This window comes from Rhopalosiphum padi, chromosome 2, assembly GCF_020882245.1.
Source record: "Rhopalosiphum padi isolate XX-2018 chromosome 2, ASM2088224v1, whole genome shotgun sequence".
NCBI classification, from domain to species: domain Eukaryota; kingdom Metazoa; phylum Arthropoda; class Insecta; order Hemiptera; family Aphididae; genus Rhopalosiphum; species Rhopalosiphum padi.
The window spans coordinates 28,053,741-28,080,529 of NC_083598.1; the positions used below are offsets into that span (position 1 = coordinate 28,053,741).

The following is a 26,789-nucleotide window of genomic DNA, read 5'->3' on the forward strand; positions in this document are numbered from 1 at the left end:
ATGATTTTTTTTTTATTCATAAAGGTCAAATAAGTAATAAATGTGATTTTTTTATTTTTCATAATATTATACATTATATTACAATATAGTCCATACCAAGTCCTATACTACTTAGTTCTTATAAACTTATAAATACTTTATAATATGTATAAAAATGATTGAAAATTGAATAAAAGGTTCCTAAATTCCTTGTAATTCATTTATCTACTAAAAAATATCCAAAATTTAGAGTTAGAATTTTAGTTAAATTCTTAAAATCATAAAACTTAACAAATTATTTTACAGAAAAAAATTCATAAACATTTTTTATTTATATAGATATATGATTTGAAAATTTAATACAAGATTCTTCAATAGTTTTTTTACCTAAAGCAAAAATAAAAAGTTTTTCGGGAAATCACATTAATATTTTACAAGCGTTTTAAGTACAAATTTCCACGACATTTCATACATAATAGAAAAAATGCTTTAATCTTCAATATTGAGGGTGGTTTATGGATAAACTCTCGAAAACTGGATCTATAGTTAGTACTATAGTTAGTCCTATAAGAGGTAAAAATTGTATTTTAGTATTCAAATAAACAATATTTTTAAAAATAATCGGGGGAAAAAAATTAAAGAAAAAATGAGAATTTTAATGAAATAAAATAAAAAAAAATTATAAAATATGGCAGAAAAAAACACGAATCAGTATTTAACATAAAATTCGTTAAAATAATTTTTTTATTGTGTTTTGGAGTTTATTCATTTTGAAATATAATCGTGCTGTAATGTAAAATCATTACATTTAAAATTTTAGTAAATAATAATAATTTATCAATATTTACAATTTCACCTGATATACCTTACATCAGATTAAACTCGATCTCTTGATTTTGGAATTTAGATTTTTGGGACCCAATCGTAACATTTCAGAAATCCTAATTAACAATTACACCATCTATGCGCCTGTGACAGCACTTAAACAAATAACAATGCGTCAATACATTATTGATGTTACTAGTTACTACACAAGAATATAATATAATAACACTATTGTAATGAAAGTTAATTTTAAAAATAATATTCATGTATTTTACATTATTATTTATCTATAAAATATGTATTATTAATTTGTATACCTATAATATGAACTATGAAGGACCATTACCATTATCACAGGAAGTATGTAATACGTATTACGTTTTTCTTCAATATTATATTCACATTTTTTCGGTGAACTCGTTGGCTTATGAAACACGACCAAATTATTATGACCAGTGGTTGTACTGTACTACTGTTGTAGGTGCCGCTACATTGCCGGTAAATAAATGAAACGTTCTGTGCGCGCGCTGACTTTTTTCAAACCAAAAGGGGGCGTGTATGAAGTAGGCAACGTTCATGCCGAGCCGTCCAGTCTTCGCCGTAGCCAACATCAACCGGTACGACCCCGCGACCCGTTTCCGCCTACCGAAATCCAACCGCCAAAACCGACGACTGTTGTTGTTCGTTCGTAATTTCGTGTGCTATTACTGCTATAGTGCTATTGTGCATCCGCGGCCCGTGCGATTCGTCGTCATAATAATAATAACACACACCGTCAACCGGTGGTACGTTCTACGATAATAATAATATTATATTATATTGTTTGCCGGGTGCATTGTGCTCGTGTGCGTCTATACGTGAAAAGAAAAAAAATAACCCAACGTGTGTTGCACCCGTTTGTGCGATTTAGTGTTGTACAGTTGTAGTTTGTACTGTAGTTGTGTTCCGGTGGTGGAGGACATCTGTTGGTGCTGCAGTTGCGGTGTTTATTTAAAAAAAAAAAAAAGGTAAACCGGCACGATTTATTTTATCTCCGTGCACCTACCCATCATCATCATCATCTAAGACGTTTTGAACAATTATACATCTGCTGCTGCCGCACTGTATAGCGTCGCACGCGTTGTGTTTTTTCGTGATCCTTGATCCTTCACGGTTTCTGTTTGGTAAGCCCAACACTGAATACATCGAACCGGTCATAGCCGTACACGGAGTCCGCCACAATGTCCGACAAACAGATCTATTATTCGGATAAATATTACGACGACAAGTACGAATACAGGTTTGTAATATGCCGATTGCCGGTATTGTTTTTTAATCGAATGGTAATCCGCCAGGTCTACACATAGTGATCAAAAATCAAATTTTCCAAATATGAACAAGACGATATAATTTATTTTTTAAAACACCATTTTTTTCCGTGTTCTCGTTTCTAGAGATATAGTTTATTGTATATTTTAAGTAAGATAAGTTATAATTTATAAGTATTGCAATGCCGTTAGGTATGTAGACGTCTTCCAAAACAAATGTTTTATAACATGATATAACTACTGAGATATGTGTTTATAATAATATTGACATTCATATTGATACTGTGTGTTGAATAAAATATATACACTAGTCTATGATTTTGTGATTTAGATCATAAAAGCATTATATGCGTTTAGCTATATTTTTATGTGTAGATACTGTTTTTATTTTTTTTTAATGACTACTTCACAATATAAATTAAAATTTAGTTTCTGTAGAATTTGTTTATTTGTATGCATCTAAATATGAGATTCTATGCGTCTATGTCTATAATTATCTAGTATTAAAATGTATTTTATCCAATATACGAGTATTTTATATGCAATAGGTTTTTTTGATAATATTTAATTTTACTAGAAATGAGTTAGGTATTAGGTAGATATTATTTAACAATGTTTAAAATTGAGGTGCAGAAGAGTAAAACTTGTTAACTTATTTTTAGACTTATTTGTGTATTCAATTATTTATTTTTATTTTTAATACATTTGGAAAAAACTATCACAGTATGATCATGAATATTATTTTCTAATACACAAATTAAAATAAGTTAATATTGTGTTTCCTAAAATTATTTAGTTTTCTAAATAATTTGAGGAAGTTAAATATTTGTTTTTATTTTATGTCTTATGTCATAATATGGGATTTGCTGGGTAAGTATTATTTTTTATATGAGATATAAATCAAAATAGTTTAAGAACTGCTGTGATATATATATATATATATATATGTATATTTGATCATAATTCATGCTGCACTCGATGTTATATATATATAATAATTATGGGTACTACCTTAGTAATTTACTAATTTTTGCATTCTAATACCTAATAATATAAATTATTATTTATCAATTATTCAGTTATTCTATAATTGTTATTGTTTCAACTGTATATTTTTTAAAGTTACATCTATTTTAACCTAATTTAAGTTAAAAATGTTAATAGTATTATTTTAATTTTATTACATATATTTTTAGACATGTTGTGTTGCCTAAAGAAATGGCAAAAAGCATACCTAAAACACATTTACTTTCTGAAGACGAATGGAGATCAATTGGAGTACAACAGAGCAAGGGATGGGTACATTATATGATCCATGAACCAGGTAAGTTTTTGCAATTCACTGTTTATATATTAATGACACTTAACATGTTGACTGTAGTCGTAATGTACAATGTTATACAATGTATTTTAGACTGCTGGCTGCTATAACTCATTATTTCTAAAATTTCATACTGTTTTGAATCTTATATTACTTAAAAACAAAAATTATTTTTAATGATTTTTGTAATAATGCTCTCTTACGTGTGTAGTAACTAGTAGTGATGAAAATTACCTTTTAAAATAGTTTAAAATATTCATCTTAAATTTTAAATATTATCACTGTCTAATATTTTGGTATAGCAAAATATTGAATAAAATAAAGGATAATTAAATTTGTTTGTATAGTTTAGGTATGAACTTTTCTTTAATATAAATCTGATAGTTTTAATAATAATTACTTATTTACATGGATTAATTTGAATAAAATAAAATATTAAACAACTATTATATTCAGATAGATAAATATAATATTTGTTGCATGAGTATATTAAGTATAGTAGAAACTCGTTAACCGTCAATCTCTATTGTAACTAAACTAATGCAACTGGCATCTTAAATTTCCTTAGCTGCCGGTAATTGGAACCAAAAAACCATGTGTGTTCAAAAAATACGAACACATTGATTGTGAGCTATTATGAATATAAAAGTGTTTGGATGGATCAACCAATGTATGTTTATAGCAAAATTTCTGTTAACTGTTTATGCATTGCGTTGTAGTGATAGTTAATCGAGTTTCTATAATGCTAAATAATTTTAATTTGAAAAAAAATATTTCTAATCAGTACAATAAGACAAAGAAAATATTAAATTATAAATGAAAAATTGTTTAGATCACCTACCCTTTGAATCTTAATTTTACTCACCTAATTGAATGGTTATTTTTTTTTTTTTTACAGAACCTCACATTTTATTATTCAAAAGACCACGAACCAACTGAACTTTCTACATACCCAAAACTGTTGAATGTCTTATTGAACAATGCAAAGAAGGTAGGGGATGGCAAATTTAGTATCTAAGTATTATAATGTTCTGTTGTATATATAAACCAATGAAAAATGTTGATTAGTTTCAACTTTTTTCTGAGTAAATGTAATGTTTATTCACTCTGTTATGTTTCAATAATTGAATTTATTTTTAAAATGTAATCGTAAATATTTACTCTGTAAGTCTTGATTATTAAATATTTTTATTATTAAATACATTTTTTTTAAATCAAATACTATTCTAGGTTTTTGTAACAAACAAAAAAAAAAACATGAGAAATACCTAATGTTTTGATTATTTTTATTGTACAATATAAAATATAACTACTTGTACTATAAGTAATTTTTTTTAAACTTAGGTTTATTGAAAAATGTGTTTATTTTAAAAATAAATCTAAAAATTAATTGATTAAAAATGCATACTTATTCTATGTATATTAGATTGAAAGGAAGTTTTTATCATATCTTTAACAATATTAGTACATATTTGTTAGTTGGAAACTCGTCTTGTGTCCAATTGTACTTCTTGTTGTAACTTAGGTGGCAATTCGCGATAAATAGCTTCTGGTATATTATCTGAAATAATGGTAAAAAGAATGTGATAGTTGGTTTATTGAAAAGATTTTAAGTGCGTTGCCTACCATTGCAGCGATAAACCAAATCTGACCATATGATCATTTCTTGGGAGAAGCAAAACACTCCTAATCTACCCCCTTTGAATGTGTAATCAAACACATTTCCGGAATCCGTTACCATATTTTGTCCCTCGAATATTCTCAATCTGATTAGACCAATCTTTGGACGATGTAATAATATCCATCTGTAGGCCGTTTTTCCTTTCCAACCAATGTTCCGTGGATCTTTCCACAATAGTTTCACCTGTTTTGAAAATCAAAAAATAAAACAACGATGTGAGTTTTTTTATTTATTCTCTAAAAATTGTTTTTTTTTTTATATAAATATTTATTCTCGCCTGTTTGTCCGTGCTCTCTGTATTCCACAGCGCGTTTCTCAACATTTGTCCAGGTCCTGTTTCCGAGTGTACGGCTTTTATCTGTATTCCAGGTTCAGCTACAGCTCTGAACGGTGTCGCTTGCCAGTATGTTTGCGTACCCTTTTTCCACATCACTGTGTAAAACTTATGATTGTCCTGGTAACTGAACACAAAACCTACGTAGTCGTCATCGATATCGGTGTCCACGAAGAATGTACCTTCAAAGTCGACGCCGCCAAACGAGTCGTAACCTATATCGACATAGATAATATACATTATTCATTGTAGTCCTTTGACGGTGTCTAACCAGCTTGGCCAAATCTCCATTTATGTTTAATATTATATTATTTTGTAATTATAAAATAATGTAACAACAGATATTACTATAGCACCAAACCAGAGGTGTACACGGATACTGACCTACAGCCAAACCGGGATCGCTGTTCATGGTCTGTACGAATTCGGCTCCTTTGTTGTACACCACCCAATTGGGATCGATTTGCGAATCACCTTCCGGGTCTAACACCACTGTCTGGTATGTCCTAAAGTCCGTGGTGAATATCTTGGAGTTATTAGGGCAGTTGTCCAAATGGTTTGGCACCTTATCGTAGTCATTGTCGTCTTGGCATATGTCCCCGATGCCGTTGCCTGTACACGGGGAGGATGCGATTAACGCGAATCGCGAGGTTATTTTATTTTAATGATGGAACGTTTGCAGGACAATAATGGTTACCGTTTACTGACCGTCGAAGTCGGCCTGGTCCGGATTGTACACAAGCATACAATTATCCTGCGTGTTGCCGATGCCATCACCATCAATATCTGGATCGCACTCGTCACCCTTGCCGTCGCCGTCTGTATCTAGTTGATTGGAATTTGCTACTTTGGGACAGTTGTCCACGCTGTCTTGAATGCCGTCTCTGTGTTGTAGAAGAGCGTTATTATTAATATTATACTTAATGTGTCTCCTTAATTATTTATTGTCTAAATTCGAATCGTAAACATAAATTAATACTATAGCGTATAGCCTATAGGTACCTCATAAGTAATTCGTACGGGAACTAAAAAATCTAAAAAATATGTAAATTTGATTTTTTCCATACACATTTTAAGTTGAAATTTGGTAAAATTTTATAGTAAAACAAATAAAAACGATTTAGTTATTTTGTGTTATTTTCAAAAATCTTTTTGGGGATTATTAACTTCAATGTATATTATTATATTTTATGTACATAAAGGCATTTAAAAAATATTTAGATTAAATTTAAGCTATTTTATACTTATAAAAATAAATTACTTTATTAATTAATGGCAATATATTAATTATACGACAGTTGACTAATAAACCGCCTCCACTTGGAATCATTTTCATAATAGCTTTTTATATAATTTATTATTGAATTCAAATTGATCATGTCCATTATAAGGATCTACTCAATAATATACTCTCGACTCTTACTGTACAGCAGAGTTCTTATCTATTTTTGATTCTTTTTATTTTCTCAACAGAACTGGTTTTTTTTTTGTTTTTGACCATTCAAAGCACAAACTATTGATTTACTGTGCTGTACTAAAATATATATTTAATTTGAAGTTTGAAGCACATTTCATTGCTCCTAAAAGTGATGGAAAAAAATAAACAAACATAAAAATAAATGTAAAATCAATACATTCATAGCTTGACTCAAAATCTAAAATATAATATGTTATTCCAAAAATGTGTTCATAAGTCTCAGACTTCGAGGTCTCGGGTTAAAGATACTTACACTAGCAGTTACACTATGCTTAATGATAAAAAATAGATATTTTTTATGACAAATTATATTTTACAAAAATTGACTGATAAACTGTACCTATATCTAGTCTTATGTGTAACAACTGTAACATGTTTATTGGATCACTGTATTATTATTATAGTTTATTATATTTATAACGTACCTGTCCCTGTCGATGTCGCTGTCGCAAGCGTCACCTATCAGGTCTTTGTCAGAGTCTGTTTGCGTTGGATTGTGCATGGTTGGGCAATTGTCGCAAACGTCACCGAGACCATCGCCGTCCGTATCCTTTTGGTCGGGATTCGCCTTTTTCGGACAGTTGTCTTCATGATTTAGTATGCCTGAAATGTTTGTCATAAAGTGTAATAGTATATTAATTCTTAGAAAATATTTATGTTTGTATTAATTGATTTATTTAACTAACGCATATCAATTAATACTACATACCGTCGTTGTCGATGTCCGCATCGCAAGCGTCTCCTATCCCGTCGTTGTCCGTGTCGTGCTGATCCAGGTTTGGTATGGTCGGACAGTTGTCGCAAGCATCGCCTTTTTTGTCCGCCCCATCTTGATCGGAATCCATTTGGTCCGGGTTGGACACCAAGGGACAGTTGTCCTATGTCACAACCGAGGAATCAATAAACTTATTCTGTTACTAAATACTAGTAGGCATTTTCTACATAGGAAAAATTAGGGACTTCCGTTATTATTGTAACTTAAAAAAATATTTGATGACGTTGTTTTGTGTGAAGTACACAATGATTGAAATTACTGCGTTTATATTATATATTATAGTAGTAAACCTGTAGTTTCTGGGAATATGAAACCGTGTAAATGTAAAACAATTTAAAATGTGTCAACCTCGAGTGACACTATTTTCCAAATTATGGAGGGGAAAGTGAGTATTGAACATTGAACCCGTTGTTGGCTTAACAAATTTGCATGTGTCCCTGTACACGGGTTGCCCATTGGTAACATAAAGTTGGATAAAGCCAAAACTTGTTTTTTAATTGTATTAGTGAAATTGTAGATTTTTCTATATAGAAATAGTATAGTCATATAAAATTGAAAATAAATATTTTTATGCTTATAGCCTATAAGTACTCATTAAGTAATAACTCGAAATATTTTTTTTATATAATACTAGGGGCTGTGTATAGACTATAGAGTATAAATACATATATTGATATAATGATATGTGTGGATACTTCAATAAATAAAAAAGAAATTCGCTGCATTTTTTCATACGTTATTGTTGTATTTATAATATATATACGTATATACGTATAATAATGCATAATATCATCATTATAAATCATTAAGAGTCCACGATAAGGATAGATAAATATATAATATTAATTGACTACTATTGTGATTTATTTCTTTCTCCTCAATGTCAACCAAACTTAACATCGCCATGATTTTTACTCTATTGCCATAAAATATAACACGACTTATTGTCTTACCGGTGTGTTTGGTATGCCATCGTTGTCGGCGTCGTCGTCGCACACGTCACCAATGCCGTCATGATCCGCGTCTTCTTGTCCCGAATTGGGTACCCTCACGCAATTGTCCTATGTCCCAAAACAAATAAAACGCGTTCTATAAGTTTCCGTTGGTTATATTTATTGGAATATTATTATATTATTATACTAACCTTTTTACACCGCGTGTCATTGCATGCCAAATCAATATCCGGCCATCTGTCCAAATCCAAGTCTGGTCCGCATATTTTACCGTTTCCAGCCCAGCCCACAACACACTAAAATATCAAATGACGATGAGTTCTAGGGTACTATTGTATTACTAAAGCATTATACTTATACATTTATACTATTTACTAGTCTGTAAGCGACTACTAAACAGTATACATACATCATTGAATCGTCATTATAATTTAATACAAATAGGTACGTCATGTGCTTTAATACATGAATAATATAGCATTGATATAAAATTATAAAATTAAACTTACTTCACAAGAAAATTTTCCTGTAGTTGATCTAACACACTCTCCATTTTGATGACACGTTGTACCATCCGGACACATCCACGGGGTTTTCTTAAGATTTTCGACAGATAAACAGCCCAACGACTGGTTTCCTATGTATCCCGACCGACAGCCACCGCAACGATAAGAACCCTAATCAGCAAAAAAATATTTAATAAGAACCGAATTTTTCGTGATGCTGATGAAGTAACTAGTAAGTACATACTATTCGTAAATTATATACATAAACACAAAATATTATATAAATAATATATTAATATTATTGATTATTAACTTAACGTACGCAGCAAGAGCGTAATCGAACTAGAGATAGATACAGAGATATACACATAGAATTTTTTAATTACAAATAATGGAATTTATTTTAGTATTGGTATATTATATATGTTATACAAGCTTTCATAGCACAAAAATAATATTAATAAGATTATTTTTATAATATATAGACTCAATATATTATATTATAAGATCAATTAGGTATAGAAATTAGAAATAAACTAATAAAATTAGTATAGGTACTTTTGGTACTTAGGTAATTGTAAATAGTCGACTAATAAAAAATTAGTAAGTATCTCAAGTCACAAGTAGGTCAGAAATTTCATGATGGAACAATTGGAACTTAAGGTCTAAGTGTAAATAAGCTTAAAATATAGCTCTAATAGAGTCCCATGCTGTATAACAAATAACCAAAAATGACTACCTATGGTGCATTAAATATTATTAGTGAGTTTTTAATTGGGAGAAAAATATTAATATTAATATCGGTATATCTAGTAGACATTTTTGCAGTGGTGTATTTATATGGGAGGGGGGATAAATCCCTCCCTAGTTAATACTAAATACGTCACTGCAGTATATAATGTATACCTAACTATTTTAAAATTTAAATTATCTATAAGTACCTACCTTTTTAATCTTGTGTTAAATGTAACATAAAATTACTTTTGGTATGAATAGCAATAATAAACTAGTTTTCGTCGATGCTAAGAAACATCGATGTTCTCACCTCGGTATTCACACACTGTGAGTTTGGCGCACAGCCGCCGTTTCGGCCGTCGGCGCATTCATCAATATCCACGCACCGGTGACGACCCTCGTCCGTCCTCCTTGTGCCTTCGGCGCCGATACCCTGGGACGGGCCTATGGTCGTGTAACCTGGTGGACATTGACCGCATTTATAACCAGGTCGAAGGTTTGTACACTGTACCCGTGGATCACAAGGTTCGTCCAGATCACACTGTAATAATCGAAACGATTCGAATTACACAAGTATACAATATTATAACAAAATAAAATTAATAATAACGAAGGCATTGGTAGACTTGACGGAGGAGTTTTTAAATCCCTTGTATATAAGTATTAGTGTCACAATCTCCAGATAGCTTTTATTTGGTATATTTCTTCTTTAGTTGACAGGTATAGTACCTAACATTTTAGCCATTGTCATTTGTCAGTAAACATAGTAAAATGTAGTATACAATCCGTAGGTAACAATTTATTCTGCTATGAGCCTCCTATCATTAAAAATTCCCAAGTCCGCTAGCCTCAGATAGTCAGATACTTGTACATAAAAACACTGATTTAACATCTTATCATTAAAATATCTCACTTCGTCCAGGTCAACGCAGTTCGTCCCGTTTCCAGTAAACCCTGTTGGACAACTGCCGCACTTGAAGAAAGGCGGTTCTTCACATGGCAGGCATTGAACGCCTACAAAGATGAAAAATAATAATATTATATTTTTCATAACTATCCCAGAATAGATTGGAAAAATCGAGTTAAATATAAAGTTATTTTTATAGGTATCACAAATAAGGTTACCTCAGACGTTGAGCTGCACGACTTAATTGATAATTTCAATAATCAATTTAAAAATATTTAATCTATATTAACAAACATTTTCTAACCAAGTTTTGTCATTCATAATGTTGGCAATTTCGACGAGACATTACAACCTAACTTCACATCTTTTTTTATCGACATAGTTTATATATTAATATATTATTATGTTTACAATGATATCAATATATAATAAAACCAAATACTGGAAAGTAGACATTTTTAAAATACAACGAAAACAGTTATGAATTATAAGTATGAGTATAGTGAGTATACATATAACATATAGATACGACTGGTACGAGGTTAGGTTGTCCTAAAAGTTATACATTAATACCTTTCATAGTACCATATAAAAATCAAATATCGGGTAATCGAAAATATTAAAAAGGAAATTTATACGGAAATATAAATATTATAGTAGATAGGTACCTAGTATTTATGGTTTTATATAATAACGAGTAGATAGTGGTCGCTTTCAAAGGATAGAAAGTATAGAGTTTGAATAGTTGGTATATATACGTATAGGTCATATATATATATATTTATGCGCAGTACCTATACGTTTAACCAGGCAAGTTATAAATTACCAACAAAACAAAAATCAACTATGTAATAAATTACGAATTTGTCAATTTTTGTAGCTTTTTTAATAGAAAATATTATATATACTTTAAATTATTATTTCTCGATACTAGAGTAATATACTAATATGTACTTGATAAATGTACACATTATATTAATATACATGTGTTGATAATGTACATGAACCTACCTGGAGAACAAGGAGCTAAGTCACATCCACGTGGACGGCACCTCTGACCGTCGCCGACGAACCCTTCCGGACAGGGACCGCACCGGAAACCTTCCACGGTATCCTGACACCTGACGCCTATAACAATTCGTTTTATGAAATAGTTTATTTCATAAAAATATAAAATCATGTCTATGGAATATATATATGCATATATAAAGTATTATTTAATACTGACTATAAATCAGTAGTGAAAATAAGAGAACTTTTAGGGGAGGATAGTGCTTTTTACGCCCCTCTTGTGTTTATATTTTATTTAAACAGTAGAACACACCAGGATTTTAAAAGGCTTTTCCCAACGTATCTCAAATAAATATTTAAATATTTAATTTTTTCATTAACCAACGACTATATTAATACTAATAAAATTCGGTACTTTTACATTATCTAGTCTATCTGTTACCACTAAATTATGTTATCTCGATGGACTCATATGTGTGTATATCTAACTACTGAATTGGTTTCCGGATGATCTATTGGTTAGATTGGGCTAGGCAAACGAATTGGATCCTGTAAACTTTCATTATGATACTAAAACTACGTATGTAATAAAACTCACTTTTTCAACTATAGTTGAAAAACTATTATATATAAAACCTACTACATTTCTACAGGTTAACATGTTTGCATGTACGACTTTATAAAGTCAATCTCAATACAAGAATAAGCAATAAGCTACAATTATATCAATAGGTACTAATGATAATAAAATAGGTATAAGTAATAGTCTTATTGAATACCAAATAAAATAAAATAAAATAATAAATGTATATGTGGTATAGATTTATAACATACAGTTTTAGATTTTGAGTGGAGCAACGATGAATGTACCTATTGATAATTGATATTATAATGATCCATAACTATGCGTATAAATTATACAACCTAATGATTTACTACTTTGTGGGTGGTTAGTGGTCACCTAAAAAATTAGATCTGTTTAATATTTTTAAGAGTAAAGGTTTAAAATCCCAGTATTTTTCGAAATAACCGGGAAAAAGAAAAAAATTTAAAAAAAACGGGAAGTTATGTATATTACCAGTTTTTAACGAAATTGGTTTTGTTTTTTTTTTGCGTATTTCAAAAATGAATAATCATAGATACTCTTTAAAAATATTATTCGTAGGAAGGTATTTGAAACGTTTAAAATATATTATTATATTTTTGACAGACAATGGAATTTTAAATGCAAGTTTTCGCCAAAAATTAATTCAATCTATACTGTATATTCGTTTTATCGTTTAACAAACTAACAGTTAAATAGATTACTTTAATAGTAATATAAATATATCATAATGTATTATTAGTTTTAAAATAGCTAGATGAAAGACTGTCTTCTGAATTATTTTTCATAAAATGCAATGATTTATTATTGAGTTCTAATTGAACACATATATTTTAATGACTTGCACAATGGTGTGGTAAGCTTATTGATACCTATACTGTAAAGCAGAGATACTTTGAGTAGAACCTATCCAATATTTATTTTTGCGGAGGCCTTTTGAATATTTTTGGGTGAGCTAGGCCTCTCATTATTGGCCCTCAAGCATCTACTAACCTAGCCTATGATAAATATCTATTGTAAATCTACGCCGTAAATCGTTATTGGAGATGTATATACATATACATACGTAATAAAAATTATTTAGAAAAAAAGTTACACAGAAACATGTGTTTATTCGTTTTATTAATTTAACAATAAATAAAAAATAAGACTAGTATTTATTTTGAGGAGGTACTTTGCCAAAGAGGATTTAATCCATAATCTCGTCACTTCAGAGATTTCAATCAACCAATAAGGCGTTTTATCGGTAAACAGCCTATTATTAATATTATATTACTGTATTATACATGCACGATGCGCATAATTTATAAATACCTGGAGCACATGGTTTCACTGCGCACGTCCGGCCTGGTTTGCACGTCTTGCCGTCGCCCACCAGTCCTTGCGGACATCGACCACACCGCGGTCCGTCGGGCGTGTCACGGCACTCCGCTCCGGGATAACACACCGGCGGGTTGCTGTTGCAACTAGGTTTCGGCGGCAGGGTCGGCGTGTTGCCACCACCTGTCCAATACCGATTATTTAAATATAGTCGCTGTAGTGTAGGTATTCTAGATATTGTGTGATTTTTATTTGTTTTTCTTTCATGCTAATTTAGATAAATCCATAGGAATACCTATGCCGGAAACGGTGTAAGTGTAGGCACTAACGGTGACTAAAATTGTATTATGTTATCGCCTGATGTATTATAGCTTATTGGTATTTTTATGAAAAAAAAAACGTAACATCGAGATAAGATTTATTACTAAACGGTTGTCGTTATTTTCGAAGTTAGTATATTTTACATTTTATTACATTTTTCGAAATGTGTAATAATATTTCTTATTTGAAATATTTACACAGATAACGCTGACACGCTGTATGTAGATTTCATGTTTCGAGCATTCAAAATTTAATCATAGGTTTAAGTTTTAATTTTTACAATAACTTATTGTACATAAATAATATAATCTTATAATCTGTGCAGTTGTGCACTTGTGCTTTAAGTAATGATGTACCTATTAATCTGGAAACATATTTACTGTGCAACATAGGCGTGTCCACGGGGGGGGGGGGGGGGGGGGGGTGCAGAGTATCCACATTCCACCTGTACCCCCTGCAATTTCAGGTGACACCATGAATTAAGAAAAATTGTTCAAAAAAGGGGGCTAAAGCCCCTTAGCCCCATGGGTACGCACCAGGTTGCACACTCTGCATCAAAGATCTGGACACGCCTATGCTGTGGAAGCCTAAATTTGTTTTTAATAAATAAAATTATGACAACATAATTAAAACAATATATTATTGTGTATATTTTAATTAAGATAAGTTTTTATTATTTTTAATAAAAATTTTAAGCTTTATGACTCATGAGTCGTATTTTTTTATTTATTCATTATACATATCTAAATGATATTAGCAATATATTTTTATTATGGAAAAATGAAGTTTTGAGTAAGAGTTATAAATAGTAATTTATCTAAACTTGCATTAGAATTTTTTCTAAATATTCATTAAAAAACAAATTGTTCATATTATATTTAATTAACAAATACTGCTCTTGATAATAATTTTTATCTTGGTTGTTAATTTCTAAAGTTTTAAAAACAAATTTTCGTCATAATTTTAAGAATAGACAATTATTTTATGTTAACATTTTTTTATGCATAATTTTGAACTGATCTTTAATAAGTTTTCAACTTTTTGTTCATATTAAAAAAAAATCCTAGTTATTTAATAATTATTCCATCATGCTTATGATAATATAGAGTATATACAGGTATTCCCAAAGACCAGCCTTGGACAAAAAATACACATTAAATAATACATACTACTCCACAATTGTATAGGTACAGTACGCTGACCAAGGCTGGACTTGGGTGGTATTTGATCAAAAAAAAAAAGAATACTTTGTAAAAAAATAAAATAAAGAAAATTTTATTTGCGTAAAAAACACAACGGTGCAATAGGTTACAAACGGTTACTAAATCTGATTTTTACGTATATTAATGAGAAGTTAGTAGAAGTAGTATAAAAAAAAATAAAAGTCGTTTTTCAAGTATGTATGCTACTAATTATTAAATTATATAAATCAAATAACTAGAGTCGAAGTCCAGCCCTGGATCACTGTGAGCCTACGTTTTCCTCATACCTGGCCTGCAGAAGTCATCACACTGCTCAAGCAATTGACGGAGTCTATAGATCTCAAGTCGCTATAAAAATATTCAGTTAAATTAATGACTATAAGTTGTTAGTTTAAGCTCTCAGGCATTTTTTTCAATTCCACTTACTTGGGCTTCAACGTCTTCTCTAAGTTTTTTAACCATCTGCATCAATTCTTGAATAGTTTTTACGAAAAACAAATCTAAAAATACAATAAGACACAATAGGTTTTAAATTTTAATGTCGTATACTGTGTGTCAGTGTACTACCTAAAATCTATGTATAGCGGTGTTAAAAATATATAATAACGTTTCTCTTTACTTACCATCACAGTCATGATTGATTGGAATATCACCTGAAATTTATAAATGTATATGATAAAATACAAAAACAGTATTATAATACGTATTTTAAATTGGTATATATTTTGAAAGTTACCTCTTCCAATACTTGGCATTCGAATTCCTATTTCGGTAACTGGAAGCGGTTGTGGTTGTGATTGTATCGCAGGCATTTGTTCCACGTCTTCATCATTTTCCTCAATATTTGGACATTTTTGAGCTTTTAAAGTAGTTTTCCAATCTGTGTCTGGGAATACTTGAATTGCGAATCTCTTTTCGCGCGTCTACAAGATCATAAAAACAGACATCTATTAAAATAAACTTAATTAACTTAAAATAGGAAAAATATTTTTTATGATTAAAATTAAATCAACTAAAAGTTAGAAGTTACAAACATTGGTGTATTTACGGGAGAATTAAGTGACGCAAGACCTCCCTGAATAATCTAAACTTAATTTTATTTCATTTCGTTTGAATATTTGTATACTTAAATATAATATATGAAACGTTTTATTTCAAATAAATTACGGGTGGTCTATTTACTATGTACCTAATATTTGCTTATATTAATATCATGTATGTTTATATCTGTTCAGTACAGCTAATATTCAAGATCTTCGAAATAAACTATAAAACAGTAAATTTTGGATAAACTATAAGATCCGCTCAGTATCTTTTTAAAATATCAATAATATTGTCACGTTCGTATGAAAAATAAAAATGAACGCTTATACTGTTGTTATATCCTGTTATTATATTATATTCGTGTGACAAGCTTTTTTAAACTTGAACTTAAAAAAAAAAAATAGAAAGTCGCTGCTCTGTATAGTAGGCGTAAAATGTACCTCGTCAATTGTCATTGAGTTACAATTCAATAATGTTTTATAGTGAACGAAAAACGATAATGAGTTAAGACTGTCAGCCTATATTATTTCTTAGGATAATTTTATCATATATATTTGTATTGTTATTGTAGTAACTTATTCAAAATATTTGTGCGGAAGTGTTTTTAATACCTATTTTTAAATTCCTATAAGTTATAAGATTTATAAAAAATCTTATTTTAAAGTGTCAATCTTTTTCTTTTTGAATGGGTAAAAAAAAATTAAAAATTAAAAATATTTATAAATAATATAAAAAGTATCAATATATTTAAAAAAAATATTTCATGTCTAGAAAGCGAGAATATAAATACTTGGTGAAAAAGTTACAAGACTTATTCATTTTTAATATACTTTAAAAACTAAGTCTATTTTTCGTAACAATTCCTTTTTTTTAATGATAAGTACCAACTAGATGACGTCAAGATCTAACTTCCTATCAAAACTACCCTCAAAGTTAAATATTGGGAGATTTTTCTATTTCTAAAGGTAATATCAGACATAAAAAAAAAATAAAACACTTAAGAATTTAAAATAATTTTTACCTTTAGTCATTAAATAAACTTCAGATATTAATGCATTGTTATATAATAAAACGTAACTAAAATTCAAGATGTGTTTACTATTTAGTAATGATGAGGAACTAGTATATTTCAATTTATACCTACTAATTGTAAATTGTTGCATGTCTATTTTCATGTGTATCTATGTACCTATATGTCACAAAATATTTATAGCATGATATAAATTATTGTATAACTGAAGGAAATAATATGATCATTATATTACTAAAGGAAAATAGTCACGAAATATGGACATCAACATTCAACGTATCACCATATGTTAGTACGTCTGTACCTACTATCTATTTATGGTTATGAATATATAATTTCTGGTTTGAAATATATACCCTGTGTGGCTGTGTTATTTAAAATAATACGACTATTTTAATGGTTTATGATTAAAATAATCATTTTTTAGTGTATACGAATGTAACTTGTTAATGGATATTTATGTATAAACTGTACAGTTTTTAGTTTTAATATAAGCTTGATAATTACTCACCATCTGTAAATGAGGATCCTTCATATCGAAATATACTTCTCGAAGAGTTTTAATCGTTTGCAGTGTACCGAAATGTTCGCAGTTGACGTACAATGTCATGGTAGCTCCTGGTTTCCTCTGATCCACGGCCAACACAAGGGTCTTTGATGACATATTGTTACTCAAAGATTTTACATTGTAGAATTCAGTTTGTGTATTTCCATTGCTCTTGGTTGATATAATTACTAAAAAATGTATATAATATATATTTATTTGAATAAAAAAAAATCACTTATGGATGTTTAAAAAATGTCTATACCTCTAGTTCTAAATTGTAAAATAAGAATTTCATTAACTTTAATGGTTTTTATTAGCGAATCAATAAAATATAATTAATTTCTAAGACACATGTTTTTGATTTTTCGTATCTAAAATACAATTTTATTACTATCTTTATAATAATATAAATCAGTGAATACATCATATTATTATAGTTAAAATATTTTTTTAACTACCTAATAAATTGAGTTAAACGTATAAACAGTTTTGAAATTAAAAAAAAAAATAGAGCAGTTATCGTCCCACTACTCAAACTGGTATAGTTTTGAATACATTAAATATTTTACTAACATTCAATTTGTATGCATCTCATAATTATATACTGCCAGTAGTCAGTACGGTGTAATACTTTATATGTTATTCAAATTTCACTATAATCCGAGTTATTTACGGTCTAGACAATGGGCTTCTCCGGAAACCATGTGTATTGGTATTTTTTCCTCACTTCACTCACGTACCTAGAGATTTTTTTCCGTCTCTTGTTCGTCAAGAACTTTAATAGGCTAGTATAATGCCCGAGATGTCGTGGGATTGTCCGGTGGTTTATCCTTTTAAGGACGTATGTCTAACTGGATCTTCGGAGGAATTTGCCGATCACTGTTTCTTTTTTTTATCCTTTTCCTTAGCTTTACCACTCATTTTTTTTTTATTGATGGTATAATATACCAATATACCATATCTATAATATATATTGTATCAAAAGAGTAAGAGAATATACTATAACAATTCGTCATTCACATTTATACCAATAATCTACAATTATACACATTTCAAAGTTTATTATTCAAATAAATTTAAATTATGATTTTAATAAAATAGAAAATTATTATTGAATATTAATTTTTTATGTGATATTATTTTGGTTTATTGAAATACAGTAAACTTTTAATACTATAATCATATGCTTGGGAGATTATTGATAATGGCGTATACTACAATAAAAATAAAACAATAATTTATCCAAAAATTGTAAAAGCCATATGATAAGAAAAAACTTGTTTTCGAAAGTGATTTAAATACATCAATACATCATGTAGGTATCATATATTTTGTCTTATAACTTTATATTTATAACTTCGAATTGTATTATAATATGTAAGCACTTGATATAATAAGTTACATATAGGTATAGTTACTTCCGGGGCTATACTTCAATAAAAATAAATGCTATATTTCTAAAACCTATATACCCATTAACCATACATAAAAAGTATATAGCAGTTCCTATTATGGTAAGAACCATTTATTATTAAACAAGTCACTAAAGAAATGTGGTCCTCGTAAAAAAAATACATATAAAAATACTAAATAGGCCAGGACACATTTTTGGAACTAACGGTTTATCAACCCATAAAATAAAATTGAACAAGGTGATTAATGTTTTTTTAAGAGAATTAAAATTGTTTGTCGTACGTTATTTAGCTATCGTACAAACAACAAACTAAATCAAAACAGTCAAAACTTCTGACAACTGCGAGATTATTGTTTGATATAAAAGTAATAAAGATAAGAAATTAAAAGATGGAAAATATATGTTACTTATAAAAAAAAAACCAAAATGTTAATAACTGTAATCAAAAATTAAACAACTTTTATTACATAATTTATTTCACTAGGAAATAAAAGTTTATGAAATTTTTAAAATTTTTATACACATATAGCTGTATTGCTGTTTACATTATAGACGGCGTTGTTTATTCATCCGTATAAAACTGTTGCATTATATTATACATGATAATTATACACGGGCATAATAATATGAAACTCGAGTAACTCAATACAAGTGTCCAGTGGACACAGAGCACATCATATCGGTTCAACACAAAATGCTGTTCATAATAATATCATATTCGATATACCTACCTACCTAATAGTAATTTAAAAACTGTGGAACAAAAAATTGCGGTAATCCCATGAAAAGTATTCTGCAAATACGATGTTATTGGTTTACACATGAGATAATAATATTTATATGAAATATTTTTTAGTTCACCGAGCATCGGATGCAATACGACAAGCCTATATGCACACGGAATAGGTACTCATTACTCATATAAGACTTACGCATCAAGTATAATATACCATCAACGGCGGCAGTGGTTTTAGGATAAAGATTTATAACGTCTGTTTTTTCTTCTGTTACTTTACATAAACAATATCAAATAACACAATATACATCTTCTATACATACCTTGTCCTTCGAACCTGTCGATCTTTAACACGAACTGATAGGAACCGGGAAATTCGATGGTGGCAACGGTTTCGGGTTTGCGGTGCTTCCGTCCGTTCGGCGGTCCTTCGTCTTTGACCACTATTGTAAACCTATCGCTAGTCACTGCTTCTTCGAAGGCTTTCGTGGCGTCTACAGAAACATATTATACAGATATTATATACATTAATCATACGTGTGCTTTTGTTTCTCTAATCATAAATTTATTACGCATGCATTGTACGTGTTTGACAAAATCTTCGATTTTGATTTGTAAGCGTAATATAACCACTAGGGAAACACATTGTGTCAACAAATAATGAAAAGTAAATTGAATTACGAACAAAAATATTCATCGGAATAAAATAATTTATCTAGTCCAAATAAAAGTGTGAGTGTGTATGTGTCTTTACGCATTAGTTTGTCCCACACGCGTCCCGCACACATGGCGCGTGTTGGTGTATTAAATCAGTCATCAAACGTGTCAGTTAAATAACTTTAGCGTAAATAATTATTGTCATTTACAACGGCCCGTGTGGTTATTGTGTACACGATAGATTTGCCAAGAGTTCTAGTTAAAGACCCAACCGACCATCACGACGCTCATAAATTTTAGTCATGTGTACTAAAAATAAATCATGCGTTCTTAGTAAACGTCCATCAAAGTATAAGTAGGTATATTACAGTTAGCCAGTTAGGTGACCCACGTAAATAGTTATTTTACGCTAAATTAGCAGAATATTGTGTTTAAATGGCTCATGATAACATTTAAATGTCTTTTAAAAGTGAAAGTGACTTAGACACAGTTGAAATAAGAATATATAATTTTTTGATCTGCATCTAGAATTTATTTCCATCCTACATAATATTATAAATAAATATATATTACAATAAAATGTAACTTTTCAATACTACCTACCATTTTTTAATAAGTTTTGATATTTATATTATTTTAATAATATTATCAACAATTTTAATGTAAATTACCTAACAGATTTGTAATGTTATTATAGATATCATTATTTATTAAGTACTAAGTTATTTTTACTCAAAACAATATGTACATTAATTTATATATTTTTATTAATTGTTTAAAAAATATTTATTACAATAAAAATTGCAATCTGTTAAGAAACATTTATAGAAAATTTCTCGGTGATCACGTTGTTAAATAGTAGATATTCTTTCCATAAATTATAAATGCAAGTTGCATTATGATTCATCATTTTCTAAAGAAAAATCATAGAAATTCAGGTCTCAGCTAAGTTTTGTAATAAATGTAAATACAATAGTGGTGTAGTATTTTATAGCTGGATAAAAGTCAAACATAAAACTCGTTTCTACACCTTTAATGTCATTCAAAATTAAGCTATTAATATAGCTATACGAATTGTAAACAGTTTTATTATCTTTCATATTCAGTAATACATGTAAGACCACATTCGAATTTAAAAAGTAGGCACCTACAGATCGTAATATATTATACAATAAACAAGATTTTCTAATTATTTTTTCATGTCGAAGGCTGGTTTTAATATTTTTATTTTTTATTATATTTTATTCAAGTTGTCTTAAATTTTATTTTTGGAATGTTATTATTTTTATATAGATAACAAATTATTATATTTGTTTATATTTGAATTACCAGATATAACTATAAATAAAACAATAAAATATGTGTAAAGTATTGATATTGAAATAAAATCGATTCCGATCCAAATAAAATTAAAAGTTTTTCACTTTTTCAGAATGGCCAAATCAAAAACATATAATACTACAAACTAATTATTTTAGAATACCTATCTAATAAATTAGTACTTCGTATTGGTTATAGTTTTATTGCAGGAGTTATTAATTATTATAATATTATTAACCACTGTTAGATTTTGTCAGAGCGTAAAATTCTACTTTTTATTGATGCGCAATTATAAATGTATAATATAAAAGATAAATAATTATCATGGCAAATTCACAAATTGCAACAGTAAGGAGGTGGAAATAGTTTTTGAATGAATAATATTTATTTTTTAGCATATATACTTCCATGAATATTATAGAACCCTATAAATCAAATTTAAATTACATATACCAATCTTCTATTTTATATTAGTCGAAAGTTGTTTTTTTTTTTATATAGGTACATTCGTGTTTGCATAATAATTTATTATACGAGTATTTATATCTATAATTAGAAGTTTAGATCTGCTTGTCATCCTTGTCATATTAATTATATCTTACTCCAGGATACACAATGTAAGGTAGGTATATATTATTGAATTTGTCTGTATAAGTTTTACATACATAGTATATTCGTATAATGTATAATATACAATCTAATTGAAATAAATCATAAATACATGTACGTTTGGTTTAACTATAATAGATATTAATATACAGGGTGATTCTTTTACCGAACAACATTCTTTAACCAAAGATTTATTAATGTTTTTGATAATATTATTTTTACATAATTTTCAGTCGAAATAAAACATTTTTTTTTTAAATAATACATTTTTCGTCGTAATTTTTTATGTTCTTACCTTTTTGAATAACAACATGTATTTTTATTTTTATATTCAGAAGCAAAATATTTTTTCCGAGTTTTTCGATAAATAAAAATCGAAATTGGATGATTAGTTTATGAATTACAAGTATTTCAAGTTTTGGTGAACAAAGTATAGGTACTTAGTGTAGTATGGGGATACCCTCAAAATGTTGGTCTACTACTCTGAAAAATATTCTGCTTTAGAATTTGAAATTAAAACAAATTATAACGATAAAAATATAATATATTTATTTTAAATGTTGTTTTATTTTGCTTAGAAATTATGTAAAAAAAATATTTTCAAAAACGTTTATAGATTAGAAATAATGAGTGTTCCAAGAATCACCCAGTATATATATTATTATTTCTTATACATTCATACAACTAAAGATAGATACAGTCAATTATGATTCAGTAGATTAAATGTATAACATTTTATAAGAATTTATTGATTTACGAAGTTATGAATAAACTTACGGTCATCCTCAATATACCCTAAATTTAACTGTTTAAGTCTCAAAATAATTTTTATATGTTATGTCTATTAAAATTTGTAATATTTTCATTTATAATAAAATAACTATTATATAATCTGAAATAGACATTATATAATATACATGTAACAAAGAAAATTTTCATTGTATAATTCGTAATAAGATATTTTTCGAATTTAAATTATAATTAATAACAAACGGATATGTGTTAAATTATCAGGAATTTCTCAAAATTTGATTCGGTAAGGTAAGCGTTTATTATATAAAAATCTTTTGGCTATAAAATATAAATTCCCATAAATAACAATTGTGAAGAAAACGAACTTTAAAACTTTTTACATTTTTTCTATGGAATCTTATGGTTAATGTTTAATTAATTTGTGTTATATACAGACTTCATAGTTCATTACTAAGATAAAAATATTAAGAAGATTCTTATGCAGAATATTTAGTCGTGAATATTATTAAACATATAATATTTACTATATAATAAAACATCACTGCTTGATATCATAGTTGATTTGTAATTTTAGTTATTCTAATTAATAATTTAAATGTACTAAAAAATCTATAGAAAATACATTCTAATATAAAATTTATTTATACACGCAAGTTAATTAACCACCGTCCACCTATAACTTAAAGGAAGTCACTTACTATTATAGCTTATTGTTACACGTGTAAAATAAGTATAGTTGTGTCGAGAATATATTATTTTCGGACGGGGGTTATTAATTTTGAGTATAAGTCATCAAATTTATTAGAATAGGTACCTATAATAACAATAATAAGAGAGTTTTCATTTTTGAAAGAGGAGAGTTGGATTTTATACCAAAATGTCCAAGAGTTTACACTTTTTGAATATTTTTGAGAACTGAGTATGCTCTACGAATACTGTAAATATAGACTTTCAGTACGACCATTATACCTGTATTATCTACATAAATTAATGTTGTAAGACTTTTCTTAGCAATTATTTTTTTTTAAAAACGTAAAACTAGTATAAATAATAAGAAGAGTTAAAAATTGCAGTTTTATTCGTAGTAAATCGTGAAAGTATAAAAACAGAGCGCAGTAGATTTTCAGGTCCCTGTTAAGGGTTCTCTACAGTCTACCCTTTATAATTTTACGCTATCACCGCAGATTAAATTTAATATAAATACGTCATAATGCATACTAAAAATATTATATAGTATAAACCTAAAGAGTACAGAATCATATTTTCAATTATATACCTTATGTTTTGAAATAATTATTTTACCTATATATTAATATTATTTTTTTTAGCAACATTTTTTTTTGGAAGGTGGGGGGGGGGGCGATTCCACATTGTACCAATTTGCAATAAACGTGTATATTATGGTCATTTATGTTTAAGTATAATGTAGGTACATAATATAACAGGTACTTCGCATATCTATAATACGTACCATTGTCGACGGTAGCAGCGTCGGCGCGGGCGTTGAACACCAACAACGCGCAGGCAGCAAGAGCGACGAAAATCGCCGTTGCTCTCATTTCGCGGCGGTCGTGATGACGGGGTCTCGGGTCCTGGGAGCTTGGTGGTCCGCGAATCGTTGTCACCGTGATCGCCGCCGCCGATGTACAGCCGGTGCAGCGCGCGTGAAACTGTACGACGCTGTACGCGGCTCGCGTGGCTCGTTTGCGACCTCCTACTCACAAACCGGTCGACGGCGTCCGTCTGCTGCAGTGCAGAGCGCGACGCATCACACGCACACGCGAGTGCGAGCGTTCAACACTATATACAATAGTAATGTAATAATATAATAAAAAAAAAATAAATAATAATCATCATCATAATAATAACGATACGATACCGGCCAATAGTAATAACACTACCACTCTCGCGCGCAGAACAGGCGCCTACGCGCGAAACGTATAGCCGCATACGTCATGAGCGCGCAGATGGTCGCACCCTATTATAATATTGTAATGTTTGGAAACGCGCGCGTGATGTCGGGCTATATTGTAGTTTATTTTTTACATTATATATATTATTTCATTTGTCCAAGGACGAGATTTCCGCTCTTCTGCGCTATCCTCTTCGTCGATCCCGCAGCGGTTATAACTCTATATTGTATACACGATGATAATAATATGTCATACACCACCAGTTGCCGCATCGACCGGCACGCGCGTACGGCTCTCGTCTCTGTTTAACGTCTGTAACGACGACGGACCGTCGATGTCCCAACTCTATATGCGAGCGTAACGTAAACATCCGACTTGGAGTGCCGGTCGGGTTCTGATTTCTGGTCGGTCGTATACCATATTGCAGCATATGGGTAACGCATATACGACTCTTCGCCACTGAATGCCACACACGTGTGCCGACTGCAAGACACACTTGATAATCTTGGACGATGGGTAATGGTCAGACTGCGCAGTCAGAAAGTATAAGTTATTAACCTCTATATATGGCTTTATATAGTCTGTACGGTCGACTGCGATGATAATACTATATGTATACTTAGTATACGATGAACATATGGTACCGATTTCAGATGTTGCTGTTAACAGTCGTACCTATTTATATTATGTATATTGTACCTACGCGCACCCGCAATCGTATTTTGGCCACTTTTGTAGTATATTGTTATTAATGTATTATGTTTTGAATTTTGTCCGAAATTGATCTCGAAATGACAATGTAAAAAATCGCGACTACGTATTTTTACATTGTGTGTTAAATTTTCAAGGTTTTTTACTGAGCTCAAACATTTTTATCAACACTTTAAGAATATATATTATATTTAATATTTTAAAATCAAAAAAACCTAATTCAAAAAATTAGTTCAAATGTTTAAAAACTTTCATTGCTTACATTAAATAATAATTTAATTAATTGTGGAATGTATTAACTTTTTGCAATTAATATTTTATATGAGTTACAAGTAGGAAATAGCAAATTTTATATATTTTTAACATAAAAATAATTTACATATTAATTAAATACAAAAAGTGTTTTGATAACATATTTTTTTTACGTGAATTAAGTATATTTTAGATGCAGTAAAAATGCTAAATATTCAACTTTTTAAATAATTTTCAGTAGCAAATTAAATTAGACGTAATTAGTACTTTGGTGTCAAAGTTAAAAAGGTGGGTAAGTGGATATCGCTCTGCTCATTTATCGTAGTAAAAAAAACAATCAAAAATCGTTAGTCACAATTTTTGTTTATAAGCATTTAATGTTTACGAAATATATCAAAATCCCGAAAATCTACAAGGAATTTTGAAATTGAAAATTTGTAAAATTTTTACGATTTATACAAAGGTTAAAAAACTGAATACAAGGTTATCCATAAGTTTTCCTTCAAGTAACTGTAAAAAAAAACTCCATTGTCAATATAGAAGTA

At 29.3% G+C, this 26,789-nt stretch overlaps 2 protein-coding genes and 1 long non-coding RNA gene across 4 annotated transcripts; 1 reads left to right on the top strand and 2 right to left on the bottom strand.

Annotated features, from left to right (window-relative positions):
* Nucleotides 1–354: 354 nt before the first annotated feature.
* On the bottom strand, nucleotides 355–1,343 carry LOC132919458 (uncharacterized). 2 transcript variants are annotated; one of them, XR_009660628.1, is made up of 3 exons: nucleotides 1,122–1,343; nucleotides 850–959; nucleotides 355–543 (listed from the first exon to the last, which is right to left on the bottom strand). It is a non-coding gene; the product is annotated as an uncharacterized LOC132919458 (long non-coding RNA). The 2 variants fall into 2 exon arrangements; XR_009660629.1 differs by having other exon boundaries at nucleotides 845–959.
* A 199-nt stretch (nucleotides 1,344–1,542) lies between these two features.
* On the top strand, nucleotides 1,543–4,651 carry LOC132919457 (cyclin-dependent kinases regulatory subunit). Its single transcript, XM_060981092.1, has 3 exons — nucleotides 1,543–2,083; nucleotides 3,308–3,435; nucleotides 4,331–4,651. The coding sequence occupies exons 1-3, from the start codon at nucleotides 2,025–2,027 to the stop codon at nucleotides 4,369–4,371; spliced, it is 228 nt and encodes a 75-aa protein (XP_060837075.1). The 5' UTR covers nucleotides 1,543–2,024; the 3' UTR covers nucleotides 4,372–4,651.
* On the bottom strand, nucleotides 4,602–25,170 carry LOC132919456 (cartilage oligomeric matrix protein). The gene is made up of 21 exons (XM_060981091.1): nucleotides 24,840–25,170; nucleotides 20,353–20,523; nucleotides 17,844–18,067; nucleotides 15,995–16,181; nucleotides 15,882–15,911; nucleotides 15,685–15,758; nucleotides 15,546–15,606; nucleotides 13,730–13,918; nucleotides 11,812–11,928; nucleotides 10,807–10,907; nucleotides 10,204–10,434; nucleotides 9,162–9,329; nucleotides 8,844–8,948; nucleotides 8,653–8,760; nucleotides 7,634–7,802; nucleotides 7,350–7,527; nucleotides 6,156–6,331; nucleotides 5,832–6,059; nucleotides 5,391–5,662; nucleotides 5,059–5,296; nucleotides 4,602–4,993 (listed from the first exon to the last, which is right to left on the bottom strand). The coding sequence occupies exons 1-21, from the start codon at nucleotides 24,925–24,927 to the stop codon at nucleotides 4,908–4,910; spliced, it is 3,201 nt and encodes a 1,066-aa protein (XP_060837074.1). The 5' UTR covers nucleotides 24,928–25,170; the 3' UTR covers nucleotides 4,602–4,907.
* Between the last annotated feature and the right edge of the window lie 1,619 nt (nucleotides 25,171–26,789).